Source organism: Pinus tabuliformis, chromosome 9 (assembly GCF_031772625.1).
Source record: "Pinus tabuliformis cultivar Carrire ecotype Pingquan chromosome 9, CPIR1, whole genome shotgun sequence".
NCBI lineage: Eukaryota > Viridiplantae > Streptophyta > Pinopsida > Pinales > Pinaceae > Pinus > Pinus tabuliformis.
Genome location: NC_142307.1, coordinates 1,767,426,546 through 1,767,441,762, shown reverse-complemented (window position 1 = coordinate 1,767,441,762; position 15,217 = coordinate 1,767,426,546). Strand labels below are relative to the sequence as shown.

General features: G+C 37.4%; 1 protein-coding gene across 5 annotated transcripts in view; it reads right to left on the bottom strand.

Moving 5' to 3' along the window:
• LOC149155853 (protein NUCLEOLAR FACTOR 1-like) overlaps positions 1–15,217 on the bottom strand; it is a 252,395-nt gene that overhangs the window by 89,928 nt on the left and 147,250 nt on the right. For all 5 annotated transcript variants that reach the window (XM_089446073.1, XM_089446075.1, XM_089446076.1 and 2 more), the window contains 2 exons: positions 6,720–6,766; positions 6,578–6,637 (listed from right to left, as the gene is read on the bottom strand). In XM_089446073.1, coding sequence (XP_089302199.1) covers positions 6,578–6,637; positions 6,720–6,766 — 107 coding nt within the window. The remainder of the gene's footprint in view (positions 1–6,577; positions 6,638–6,719; positions 6,767–15,217) is intronic.

Genomic DNA, 15,217 nt, shown 5'->3' with positions numbered 1-15,217 from the left:
CTAGGATAGTGAACTCGACCCATGGAGGCAGGGAAAGAGGTTAGATCATCTATATTATGTACTTTCTTGCTCATTTTCATGGTTGGACTCTTGAGGGAGAAGCTATCATTGTATTATTCACTGTATCTCTGCAATTTTTGGCTAAGGAAGACCAGGGTTTTGCAGTCCTCTTTGGGATTCTTGTGGACTCATGTGTTGATGGTGTGTTTCTCAATGTACTTGTAAGCTTGTTATGTGACTCATTTCCTTTCTTTTATTTTTGCACATTAAACAAATGAAGTGTTAAAGTAAGAATTCATGCCTGCCATGCTCTGCTTTTAAGTTTGTTTAATTTCAATGTTTTCTACTGTTTAAGGAGAATTCAAAGTTATTGTTTGCTCTCCTTAGCTCCTCACCTGTCATTCCGGACCATCCACCTCAATCAAAAGCATCAATACTGTCTCCTACCTCGCCCCAAAGAACTCCCTGCAGAAACTGTGTCCAATCCCCGCACCCAAAATTGCCATCCCCTCAATTTGCCACCAAAAACCCTAAAAAACCCCAAATCAACCCTTTTGATCATTTTACTAGCCTAATATCAGTGTTGCCTTATTGGTCATCTCATCTATTGAAGATTTTACTGAGATAGACCGGAGAGAGCCTTCTCCTGCCCCGTAGGGCTAGCTACGAGGCTAAATGGTTTGATGTTGCCTTGAGGTTTACCTTTCTCAACCTGAGGTGAAATTTCAAGCGCTAACATGACGTATGATATATCTAAGGTAGAACGAAGGTCTTATCTAAGGCATGCAAAGGGCACTACTGAGGCAGAACAAAGGTCTTATCTGAGGCATGCAAAGGGCACTTTTGAGGCATAACAAAGGCTTTATCTAAGGCATGTGAAGGTCAAAACAAAGTACGTCTACGTGACAACCTATGAAACTGGATTCGTCCCCCAAACCCTACGTGTCTCGAATCCAGCAAATCGGACACTGTTTGGGCGTATTCTCGTCTGAAACTCGGGACACGTTGTGTCCGATTAGGACACTTCGAATCCGAAACGTGTCCTAATCAGGACACTTCGAATCTGAAAATCAAGAACCCGCACAACGTTATAAAGGCGTATTTCCCCATTCTACTTGCACATTCACTTGTTTAGTTTGTTATGGGTTTGTTGTGGGTGTTTGGGAGCAAGGAGCAAAGGGTGTGGGAGCATTTTCAAGGAGATTCAAGCAAAAGGTAAGTGCTAGAACCTGTCAGATTTGATGATGGTGATACTATAGAGGGTTTGTCCTCCACACTAGCAAATGCAGAGATGACTTTGAATACAGAGGAGAAGGATGCAGCAGAGGAGAGCAGTGGTGACCATGATGATGAGGACAATGATGTTGATTTTGATGATGACTATGAGGATTGATGACTCATGAGTCATGAGCTACCTACTGCCTTGAGGCTTGTATACTTGTAGTTGTAGTTGTTTTGTATTTTCTATTTCTATTTGCCATTGGCATTGCACTACCTATGTAAACAGTAACACATTTTGATTTTGATGACTTAATGAGAAAACTACAATATCTTTATCTTACTATCTTGTCTTTCTCCTATTGGATCATTGATGAATTGAATATGTATTATAAATTTATAATTTATCATTTATCATTTATGTCACAATTGTATTTGTAATTTTGTATGCATAATGTTACTTTGTAAAACTTACATATAGATGAAGATCTATGTTAGAAACAATGAATTTGAATCATGAATGAGAATTTGTGTAACAAATATCTAATTTTTAATATATATATATATATATATATATATATATATATATATATATATATATAACGTATCCGAATGTGTCATGTTCTAGGGGGTCAACATGTCTATATCCAACACTCGAATCCTCGTATATGTCGAATTCCGAATCCCCGTGTTAGGTGACTTAGGTGACAACAAAGGAATTTTCGAAGGTCTGCAAAGGGTCTTCTCTGAGGCAATAAAAATAGAGTATGTTTGTGGGCTTGAATGACTTAACTAGGAGGATGGACATTAGACCAAGTTTGACCTAGATGGACTTAGATGTGTCTTTGTTGGGTTGAAGAATTCTCTATTGAAAAAGTTTGTTGGGATTTCCCCATGAGGGGTTTCCCAAGATAAATCTGTGTCTTCCTTGTGTTGATGACTGTTTCTTTATTGTTTTATGGTTGATGTATTATGTAAATCATCAAAACTAATTATATGTATAGAAGACTTTTTAAATCAACATTTTGAGCAGCATACATCAATCAAACACCTACTTGTGTGATCACCAGTATGACTCCTTATGAGTGGTTACATGGACAACAAGTCTTCTATCTCACACTTCCAAATCACTAGATCAAGTGAATGGATCCAACAACGGCACCAAAGGAGAGATACATCACCTATCCATCATACTTCTCATAGGACCCTAGTTGGTTACAATGACACCTTTTCAAGGTATCATCTCTATGACCCCAACTCCACCAGGGAACTGAACATCATAATGCTATCTTTGATGAGCCTCTTCCTCATGGTACACCAATATATCTTTGATCACACCTTTCCAATGATAATTCTAGTGATGGTTCTCAATGTGAATCCATGATCATTCCTTTTCTTCTCTTGATAGCTCACTTGTTGATGACTCCCAACCAATTGTAGTGGAACTTTCCTCATCTTCATCTAATGTTGGCCCACCTATATGTACTCCTCCAAGTTCTTCATCTACAATTACTAGACAGTTTACTAGGACTGAAGGACTCCTTCGTCCTCTAATCCCTCTTCTCCCTAGGATGTTTCTTCTAGTCTTCCATCATTAGATATTACTGCCAATACTCCTCTACCACATGTGTAGCCTAATGATGTACAAATAAATGATAAAAACTTTCCTATAGATGCATAATTGTTGAATGACAATGATGACGATCCTTCTACCACATTGTTCTCATACCTACCTAAATGGGTTGTTCCCAATGCCCACTCTTACAAATGTCAATTTCCTTGCAGCTCCTTTAGCATGTCATTCAAAATCACCTCCATTTTGGACTCTTATTTCAGAAAACCTGAATACTCCTAAAAAATACTACATTTTTCCATCAAAGACACTTTGAAATCTGATCAATGCTAACAAAGATCCCAAAAGTTTTCTTTGACAGTGATATGCTTTTGGATGGCCCATAGACAGTGATAGGGGAGGATGTTGTGATGATCTAGGGATGCATCTTATGTCGATTTGTACATTGTAATGCCTTCTCTATGGCCCCTTGTTGAACTTGAGGGGGGTGGGGAGATGTGTTGAGATTATGTGATTAATCTTCACTTGAGGCCACATGCTGACCTATTGTATTGATAGCCTATGCATCAGTAACTAACCTATTTATTATGCTTTCCTTTATTTGGTTTTTTCCAGTGTTCCACCAAGGTTCCAGGACGAGGGGGCGAGGGAGCGAGGGGGCGCGGGAGCGGCCTATGCAAAAGCTCCCTACCATTTTTTAGGAAACGTGGGGGAGCGTCAGGGTCTTAAAAATTTATAAATATAAAATATAATTTATTAATTGAGTCCACTATGACAATTTGCCAATTTGGTTTGAATTGAAAAGCTGCAAAGCATGATCATTGATATGAATATCATTTGACATTATCTAAATTTATAATATCATATAAGTTTTCTTTTGGACAGTGGTTTCTAAGTTTGCTATTGACATCTGCCAAGTGTATTAATTTATTAACCTGATTTGGTAAGTTATATTCCTTGAGTTAAAGAATTCCTAGAGCAAGAAAGCAATGAATTTGAAAATTTACACAATCCTTCTTAGAAGAAAACTTAAACAAAGAGAGAACTGTCCTTAGAAAAACAGTGATGAGCAATTTTTTGGTAGAAAAAGGTGGCATGGAAGAAGTAAACTACCAAATTCCAGATCTTTATGAGGTGCAGCACAGTGGCACACTATAGATTTAAATTTTGGTCAGACAGAGGGAGAGCTTCAGCTTGATAAGGTAGCCAGTAGCCACTGAATTCTGTGAAAAGGTAAATGAACAGATCAGGGAGACTGCATTGGCAGTAGAAGGGGCAACTACAATGGGTTGTCCAGCTGTATTGGAAATTTGGATCCAACAGCTAGAAAGTTTGTTATATAATATAGACAGTACACCATATGCTGAAAATCATACTGTGTAATTAACTCCAAACAATTATGAAAATCGTATGATGTAATAATAAAAACCAACATCTATGATTGTAAACCTAATTAGTCAAAGGATTGAATCCATAAAACACCCTTCATGGGATCTTGGAAAAGGATTATTGGATGAACAGAAGTGGAGGAATATGATACCTACATTAAATCTTTGGAAGGTAAAAATTTAAAGCAAGGATTGCAAGAACTTGATGAAATATTGGAGGCCTTGACATTGGATTATTTTCAATAAAACCAAAGTTTCTGTTTTTTTGTATTGTGTGGAAATCAACATCTTCATAAGTTTGCAGGCTGTGTAAAAGACTATATAATGGAGTATTGGGATAAGCTCTAAGACAGGCGAGAAACAATGTTTCATATTTAGATGGATAAACTTCATCCAAACCTTTGTGTTATATAATATATTTGAAAGTTGAAACGGTTCATATATTTTAGAGCCGCAATCATGTTTTTATAAAAGCTTCTAGCTTAATTGGCATCAGTATGAGCGTTGTCATATACATTATTAGCAATATTGCTCAATCATACCGAAGTTGACTGGGCAGGGTGTAGAAGGGCATTTATGATTTAACCATGGAAAAACATTGTAATTTAACTCTAACTACACCAACAGTACACACGCATCACAAAAGCAAACCGATTTCAATTTTCAGGGCTACTTCACAGCAATAAATTTTATATTGATATTAGTTAGGCAGGCCGTAGATTTTCAACTGATAATATTAATATATGAATAGCGGCTAGCCTATTTGGTTGACAGTGGACACTGCTCTGAGACAGACACTCTGATGATTGCCCAAACTTCATTCACACGCCCAATGATTCGGAAAGGGCTGATGTACTGTGCAATGATAAATCATAAAAACTGCAGAATATATGTAAAATCAAGACAAGGCCGTCATATGAAAACCAGTGTGGCTGTAGACAAGGCCGTCCGGCGTCATATGAAACCCTGCATAATATATTTAAAATTTTTAATTTATAACTGAAACATGGAAACTTGGTTTCTTTCGAGACCATGGTGACTCTACGGGAGAACTGATGGCTGGAAGTTACGATAGCATTGTCGCTTAAAAAAAAAGTTAAAACAGCCGTCAAGACACACCAAACAATGCGCACTATTGATCTGTTGGAGACTTATAAGTTATACTGTTCTATCGCTTATTGAACTGTTAGTATGTTACTAACCTGTTCAGCTGTAGCAGTCCGCTCCTCAACACGCAGCGCTGCTTAGGGAGGTGTTGCTCGCACGATGCTCGATGGGAGCTGTTGCTTCTAGGACACTCGACCAGAGAGAGGGAGGAGTTCTGGAATGATGAATCGGAAATCCAAACAGTGAAACAATGAGTGGAGCGCTCAACAAACTTGCAAAGGCTGTGAGTGTGTTGTTCATGGCTCAGGTGCCGTTTTTATAACATGAAACCGCCATTTTCCAAAACCCTAAACGTTAATTAACTCTTAATTAAAGATTAAATTCAGCGTTTAATTAATTTAAATGGTTTTTAATGTGCCACGTCCCCCCTCGCCCCCTCACGCCCCCCCTCGTCCCCCCTCGCCCCCTCACGCCCCCCCACGTCCCCCCTCGCCCCCTCACGTCCCCCCACGTCCCCCTTTTGGGAAACGCCCCCTCAGGGAAGGGAAACGCCCCCCTGGCACGTCCCCCTGAGTTTCCTCATTTTTGGGAGCGTGGGGAAACGTCCCCTTCTAGTCCCCAAGTCCCCGGAGCGCGGGGGAGCGAGGAAACTAGACCCCTAGGGGGGGGGGGCGAGTCCCCGTGGAACACTGGTTTTTTCAATAAAGCTGACTTAATCAATCTCTTGAACTAGAGTCCACATGCCAAGGATGTGTATACATACAATACACTCCTCTCCTTTCTCACCATTCACTCAAGTTCATTGTTTGATAAAGACTTAAGGGCATCTCTTCTAAAGCATGGCCCTCTTTGCATTTATGTGTTTCGTTGTGGCGTTATATTCTTAGTTATGTTTGATCCCTTCCTCAGCCACAGCTATGCTTCCTAAGGGCACTACTGTATCCACTTATGTATCTTGTAATTAACATTGATGTTGTAACAAAAGTCCAGATTGGGGGTTGATAATATGTCCACCATACATATCCTATCTCCTAGTGATTGCAATACTAACCTTCTAGAGGCATCCACTAAAAAAAAATTGTGGAGCAACATAGCTAATATCGTAAAATACTCTCACAAAGCTACATAATAGGACGACTATAGAGAAAAAAGTGACTCATAACAACTCTTGAAAAGTGTGATCAAGGCTTACACCACATAAGTTGCCACTAGGCAATATTACATGTACCAGCAAATGGTTGGACATATACAAAATTTATAAATGAAATAACATTCATCTAGTAACAAGTACCTGGCGTACTTGAAGAACCACCTTCGGAAGAACACCACTATACGAGGATAACAACTTTACCTGCATAAATAAGTGACTCAACAAAAAAGATAAGGCTTAAATAAACAAAATCAAATGCTTTAAATTTTGTCAAAAATTTTACCTTCCCTCGATAGTTAAGACAAGATCGATTGAATAATGCATTTATTTCTGGAAAAAAAAAATCAATGTCAGAATTGTCTATCTTATGCAAACACTAAAATAATAAATCATTTAGAGCAATAAAGAGGATAAATTATTTTCAAATCATAAGTGCAAACAACAGGAAATCATTCTCTCATTAAAAGCAAACTATGTAACAACCTAGTCACACTCATCCCCATGAAACTTGTTGTACTCGTATATCTATTTGGAAACAATTAAAAAGCTGCATAGTAGTAAACTGTACAAAAATGATGCCATGCATGTAAAGTAACAAACACAAGATCCATTCACAAGTTTGGCACACATATATATCCCCTAAATTGTAACAATTTACAATCCATTAACAAGAGCAAAAACCTTGCATTCCATTGGCATTGATGTTGGAAAAGGAAATGAAGAAACAATATAAGAACAAACCCACAAAGAAGATGTGATGTACCAAATTTATATTAATTATGTTTGTAATTATGGTAAAGGGTAATGTCCTTTCGCATAGTCGTCTCTGTTAGTTGATGTATATACACTAGTCCTTTTGACTACATGTCATCCTTGTATAATTCACATTATTAATTATTATTTTCGTTCCTTCAACATTATGGATTAGTCCCTTCTCTTATGGATGCTTTTGTAGCTACACAAAGGCACAACACTGGTGGTATTAGAGCAAGTGCAAGCCTTGTTGGCCTGTGGCTAAAGTCCTCTCTCTATGATAATAAAACTCCCTAGCCATGGCCCTCATTGTAAGCAACTTTTGGCAGATTAATTCAAATTCAGCAGATAGCAATGTACATAGAGAAATTAAATGCATTGATAATTTGTTGTGCTCCATGTACCAACCATTAGTAACATGGGAAAACAAAATAAAATATTTACAGACTTAAAGAACGTTACAGGAAACTAAACAAAGAAAATACATATCAACAGTAGAAAATAGCAGCTTACCAAACAGCAAAACCATAGTCATCCCCTATCTCCAGCGTGAACATTGTTGAAAGGACTGTCTATCAACAGGAAGTGGTTGCAGAAAAGTTTAAAAAAGAAATTAGAAACAAAGGACTGCAGCTACCTAAGAATCCTTTGTCTTAGCAATTACAAGAATACAAGTTATTTCCGCACAAAATTGGCCTGCCAGTCAAAATGACACTATTGGAGCAGCAGTGAGAAAATACAAAATGTCAGACACTTTTTTCTCGAAATACATCAGGGAGAAAATAGTGTTGCAATCATGATCCCCGTTACACCAAAACCCGCAGGTGTTAGTAGATGGACGTGTTGCACTCATTTTGTCACAAGTCCAAGGAAGCAGTGTACAAAAAATTTTCAAAGATCAGAATCATCAGCTAACTACATGTTGTATCATTGTAAACCCAAATTTTGCAAGTTGTAATGTAAATGATGCTAGTAAGACTGTTTAATTATGTAACAACCTAGGTAAGCCTTTGAATTTGGCGATGAATTTCATCCTAGGAGGTTTTTTAACCTCACCGAATTATGTGTGTTTCTAAACACGAATAATCGGCAGAGTTTTTTCCCTCCAGCTTGAACCCCAAAGCTAGGGTGGAGTTCATAGTCAAAGTCTTAGGTGAGTCCTAGTGTTATATCGAGTCTTTGTAAAAGTGGTTTGGGAATAATTTAAGCTATTTGGCTAAATTATTTTATTACAAATCACTTGGTCTACTAGATCATATTGTGTCGCAGAATTGAGTAAGTCATTGAGGGTAAAGGTGTATTCCCCTTTTAAAGGTTGAATTTGCAGATATCAATAGGCTCAAACAACAGATGCAGGAAGCAGAAATTGAAAGGAAGGAATCTGATCAAAGATACATATCCGCAGTTGACCAAAAGTAAAAGGAATTAAAAACATCTTTAGCATAAATGAGCAGGCTCGGGATTGAAAATGAGAAGCAGAAGCAACAGATACAAGTTCTCAATAGAGAAGTAGAGAAGACCACAATTCTCACGCTACAGGTTGAGGAGGCAGAAAAAAGAAAGGAGATCTTGAAAAAAAGGTTTCAAGAAGATCTTGCTCAAAAGCAAGAAGAACTTATGCAGCGCTTGATGAGATCAACAAACTCAAGGGATTGCAAAAAAAACACTTACATAAGACAAATGAAGAAGCAAAAATGAAAGCAATTAAATCTGGTGAAGCTCCATTTGATGAAGGTACAAGCTCCACATCTTCGCAAGATGATCCTCAGAAGGAAGTTGATCAAAGTGAAAAGACAAAGAAGAATGTTGCAACTCCAAAATACAAGACCAAAGCATTCAAGAACAAAGGACAACAGCGGACTACAGCGCCGCCTCCAAAGAAGAATGAAAAATCTTCCAGGTATGTTCGTTTATTTAATGGTTATTGTTTTTCGTGTGTTAACTATGGACATATGGCCAAGGATTGTAAAGTTGTTGACGGGTACAATTATCAAGGACCATTGCATCCAAATGAACCATTCAAGTATGCACATTTATTTAATGGTTATTGCTTTTTATGTGCTAATTATGGACATATGGCTAGGGAATGTGAAGTTTTTGATAGGTACAATCATTATCCACAAAACCCTAGAGGCAAGTTTGCAAGATCACGAGACAGATACCAAATAGAATCTTCTATGGATGACATTAAATGTTACAAATGTCATAACTATGGACACGTAGCTCATTACTGCAAGTACAAGATGAAATCAGCCATGAATGAAAAGCTTGACGATGAGAATAAAAAGGTTTGGAAAAGAAAACAGATACAAGATGAACAGGTATAGGATGAGCAAGAAAAGCAGGAAGGAAAGAAGGTTTTAGCATTTATGCTTTCAGGGTTCATAACAGGTCGTAAGGAATCAGTAGTTGCTTCGGTTAATGACTCAAGTCAAGATGGTTTGTTAGATGATACACTATTTTGAAGAATTTGGCTCGTCGACTCTTAAATTTTGAAGAAGGGAGTCTATTTAGCAGTATGTGGCACATGTCTACCGTTGACAGATAGACAACACGGACAACATAAATTGAAGGATTACAGGTTCACAAAGGAAGGTTTCTCTTCAAAGGAAGCACAAACAGGACACAGGTCCACAGGGATCGTCATTGACAAACTATTACAAGAAGTCGTCTCATCAAGGGGAGCACAGGCAAATAACAGGTCCACATGAAGCAAGCAAATTCTTAGGGGGAGTAACCCTTTCCCAAAGCATTCAAGAACAAAGGACAACAGCGGACTACAGCGGACTACAGCGCCGCCTCCAAAGAAGAATGAAAAATCTTCCAGGTATGTTCGTTTATTTAATGGTTATTGTTTTTCGTGTGTTAACTATGGACATATGGCCAAGGATTGTAAAGTTGTTGACGGGTACAATTATCAAGGACCATTGCATCCAAATGAACCATTCAAGTATGCACATTTATTTAATGGTTATTGCTTTTTATGTGCTAATTATGGACATATGGCTAGGGAATGTGAAGTTTTTGATAGGTACAATCATTATCCACAAAACCCTAGAGGCAAGTTTGCAAGATCACGAGACAGATACCAAATAGAATCTTCTATGGATGACATTGAATGTTACAAATGTCATAACTATGGACACATAGCTCGTTACTGCAAGTACAAGATGAAATCAACCATGAATGAAAAGCTTGACGATGAGAATAAGAAGGTTTGGAAAAGAAAACAGATACAAGATGAACAGGTACAGGATGAGCAAGAAAAGCAGGAAGGAAAGAAGGTTTCAGCAGTTATGCTTTCAGGGTTCATAACAGGTCGTAAGGAATCAGTAGTTGCTTCGGTTAATGACTCAAGTCAAGATGGTTTGTTAGATGATACACTATTTTGAAGAATTTGGCTCGTCGACTCTTAAATTTTGAAGAAGGGAGTCTATTCAGCAGTATGTGGCACATGTCTACCGTTGACAGATAGACAACACGGACAAGATAAATTGAAGGATTACAGGTTCACAAAGGAAGGTTTCTCTTCAAAGGAAGCACAAACAGGACACAGGTCCACAGGGATCGTCATTGACAAACTATTACAAGAAGTCGTCTCATCAAGGGGAGCACAGGCAAATAACAGGTCCACATGAAGCAAGCAAATTCTTAGGGGGAGTAACCCTTTCCCATTAATGTCAAAGGGGGAGAGAAAAGTCTGCGAAGGATATGAAGCGTGATATTAGGGGGGGGTTGTACTCGCAAGAGGAGTATGTATGTTGCCATCAATGACAAAGGGGGAGATTGTTGAATGGTTTTGTCATTTATGTCATCCCATGGAGTTGATTGGGTTTGATTTTGACCAAAAACACCAGTCATTGATGTCAAATGGTTAATGAACGCTTCTTAGTAATTGTCGGATTACATCAAGATGGCAGCTACACTGTTGGATGGTTAAAAACCCAAGTCCTAGGGTTTGGGTTCCTTGGACTGAGGATGTGCCCCGACTTTGTCGAGGCTTTTGGTAGGTCAAATCATTGAGTTTGGATCCGAGATCTATGTCATTAGATTCTTCTCGAAAAGATATTTCTGTTGATATGTGGTACGCCCTGCGAGGCCTCCTGGTTTGAAAGATATTCATAGTTGAGATTAGTGACCCCAGTTTCTGGGTTAAAACCCCAAGGGGTAGTGACATGACACCTAAAGCATAAAAATTGATAGCTTGTTGACTTAAAGTAAAAATACACAAGAGGTATTTCGTAATAATAATTTATTATATATAAAATTCTGTAAGTGATGAATGTTACAATGAGAACCCACATATATATACTTAAGCAAGTGTCCTTTCGTGACTGGGCATGTCTTTTAGACATGCCTTTTCACTTAACTTAATGACTACTTAACATAATCAATATTTGATTATTTAATATTTACATTTATTTTATTTATTTACTTGTTATGAATTATATTCATAACATAGCCCCTTCCTTCGGAAGCTTTGTCCTCAAAGCTTTAATGTTGTCGATTTTCTTCACTTAGTGTCTGTCATCTCAATGTATATAATCTGGCCATCGTCTCGTCATGTAGCTCATGAGTAATATTCCCTTGGATATTTTTTTTTTTATTTTTTTTTTGTTTTTATAACTCTAATTTTTCTTTTTTCATTTTTTAATAATAATTATTTAACTTTATAATAATATAATTATTTAAGTTTATAATATACTTAACCTTGTAATATGATTAATAATTATTATGGGTCGTATATATAACCCAACATCTATAAGTTATTCGATGGGATTTGATGGGACACGTTTGTTGCTGCTGGCCACGCTCGTTGACTAAGCATCTGGTCCCGAGACAGATAGGTGCAGATAACCATACGGTCAGCAATCGTTTACGTCAGCCTGCACGTTGTTTAGCAGTTTGGGTACTGGATAGCGGATAAGCCGACGGGCAACAAATAAGGTGGGTGCACAATGGTTAGCGGAATGGATAGCGTTGCAAGGCAGTGGATCGTCGACAGGTAGCAGCAAAGATGCTCGTTAGAAGAGAATGGTGATGACAGTGCGGACGTGGGGGATAGGGTGTACGATAGCGGTGACAACACAAAGTTATGTGATGGTGAGTGTGGGATTATGGTAGGGACTGTCAGGCAGTGGAGAAGGCATGACGGCAAACACCAAAGAGCGTATGAGGACGGCGGACGGTAGTTTGATGACAGTGGCATAAAACCTCAATACCATTGTTTTGTAAACAATTAGTACCAACCTGTGGCCAACATTGAATGTCACACTTAATCTACCCAATACCGCTATTGGGTATTGTTGGAAATTCTCTAAGGCCAAGTATTTGAATCTTAAACCTATCCCACTCCAGCAAAATCCATTCATCTTCGCCATCATCATAAAGAACAAGATGTAGTTCATTTCTCCAATCATAAACTTTAATCAAACTACTATACCAAGCATCATCCAGGATCCAATACAGCTGAATTTTTTTGTTAATTAACCGAGGAAATTCAGCCTCATCAATAGACACTTCCTGGAATAAAACCTTCGGGCTTGTAATAAATGCATAATGATGGCCACCATGAACACCCTCGCTATGGACCAAAACGCTGTGTAGAGTGTACAAATTACACACACTCTGGTCTGCATTTGGTGAGAAATCAATGGAAAGAACTTATTTTCTAGCTTCCTGCAAAGTTTTAAATGCTTTTCTACTTTGTCTACTTATAATGCATTAATTTATCTCATTATCATCCTATATATTTGTTGACGTTGTGGATAATTTTAGATTCACAAATTCCCTTGTCAGCGATAATAATGGAAAACTGTGGGAATTTTAACAAAATAATCCGAGGAGATGGTATGGATAGTATTGCAGTAGTCGCTGCCAGGGAGTGTCGCTGAGATCCCAAAAATGAAGCCAAGTACTGGGCGAATAGGGCCATTGCAGAAGATCTGAAAATAGGTATTCCTCCAAAATGACTCCACAACAAATCGCTTTTAAGCACACTACTAAAATGTGTGGAAAAAATCTTTACACCAGTCAATCCTCCAGTTCTTTTATTGCATATAACTTGAAAAGCTTCTCTCAAAGCTCTTTGAAAAAAATCATGATTATTAAAAGGATGTGTAACATAAAACAGAGTCTTTTGATGCAAGGCAACAACCTTGTTCACAACTTCCTGTTCTTTTAATATGTCAATTATATCCCTTTCACGTGTATCAGTGTTTACAACAACATTTACCCTTTCAATCAACCTTACTCCTTCCTTAGTTATATACTCTTGAAAAATTTGAGCAGCAGATTCAAAACCCTCAAGTACTTCACTGAACAACCTGGACAACCTTGAAATGTCATATTTCTTATGGTCCCTAAGCGGGACACAGAAGCTTGAATTCTCATCTTCCAAAAGAGCAGTCCAGCGAGAAGAAAGGAGCTCATTTCGTATTGTCTCTAATAACTTCTCCTTGCTACTGGAGTGCAAATAATCTTTGACTCTATTGTCCTCATTCGTGAAACTTTCATCAACCTTTATCAAATATTCTAGTAAAGGAAGCTCTAAGATCCAGATTTCAGAATTAATCTACAGAGTTTGATCTTCACACTTTCTCTGGTTGATTTCAGAATTAATCTGCAAGGTTTGATCTTCCCACTTTCTCCCATAATCCATTTTTTATTTTTCACACATGTCCTCTTCATAATTATCTTCACAACGATCTTCTTCTTTTTCTTCTTCCACATTTTCCTCTTCATCATCATCAATGTCTACTTTAGCATCTTCCTCGTTGTTATGATATTGTTCATCTTCTTGTTTTTCGAGATAGTCCTCATCCACCTCATCTTCATCTTGATCTATATCAGCTTCATCATAATATTGAACATTATAATCATCTATTGCTTCATCTTCTTTCGTTTCTTCATTGTCATTATCATCTTCCTTATTATCGATTTCCTTTCGACATGCTTTAACTTCTGCATATGATTTTTCTAAACGCTGAAATGCTTCTTGAATTTTATTAAACTGCTCAATGCAATCAGGACGTGAACATAATGGCACATTGTGATGCGAACAACGTTCAAAGGCCCGCATGATTATATTGTGCGCCATGGATCTGATACCACTGAAGCATAAAAACTGATAGCTTGTTGACTTAAATTAAAAATACAAAAGATATTTTGTAATAATAATTTATTACATATAAAATTGTATAAGTGATAAATGTTACAATGAGGACCCGCATATATATACTTAAGCAGGTGTCCTTTCGTGACTGGGCATGTCTTTTAAACATGCCTTTTCACTTAACTTAATGACTACTTAACATAATCAATATTTGATTATTTAATATTTACATTTATTTTATTTATTTACTTGTTATAAATTATATTCATAACAACACCTCCTCCTAAAGTTCTCAACATACGGCATTGTTTATCACTGTAATCTCACCCCGTATAATTTACATAACTTCAAAAACCAAAGACAATAAATCAATCATTGACTTCACGATCTAGGTGGGACCACATACACTAAGTCAATCATTGATTTCAAATTCTAGTGGTATTGAAAATACTTCTAGGCAAGTAAACTTTTCTTAAAGCATAAACAAACAAATTTATAATACTTATAAAATAAATTAACCATACTTTAAGGAATCTTAGGAAGAGTATTAAATTAATTTTTTTTTCATAAAAGGTATCCCTCATATTGTAAAGGCTAATATATTTCACTCATAAGACTCACAGCCTTTCTCACTCATAAGGTTCATGGCTTTCCTTACTTAACACACAACACATGAAATAATTAATTTCTAATAATTTAATTCCTTATGGAACCTCCCTCAGTCACCAACGTTCATTTCAATGAAGCCCTTCTTAGCCCACACCTATGTCTATAAAAAGGAGACATTATACCTTACCTCACATATCATAGTTCAACATATCTTATGCCTTTATGCTCTGAAATAGTTCAGATTCCTGAGGTAGAATAACGAATTTCAGAAGACGGTTAGGGCTAGTTTCTCTGGTCTTTTACTT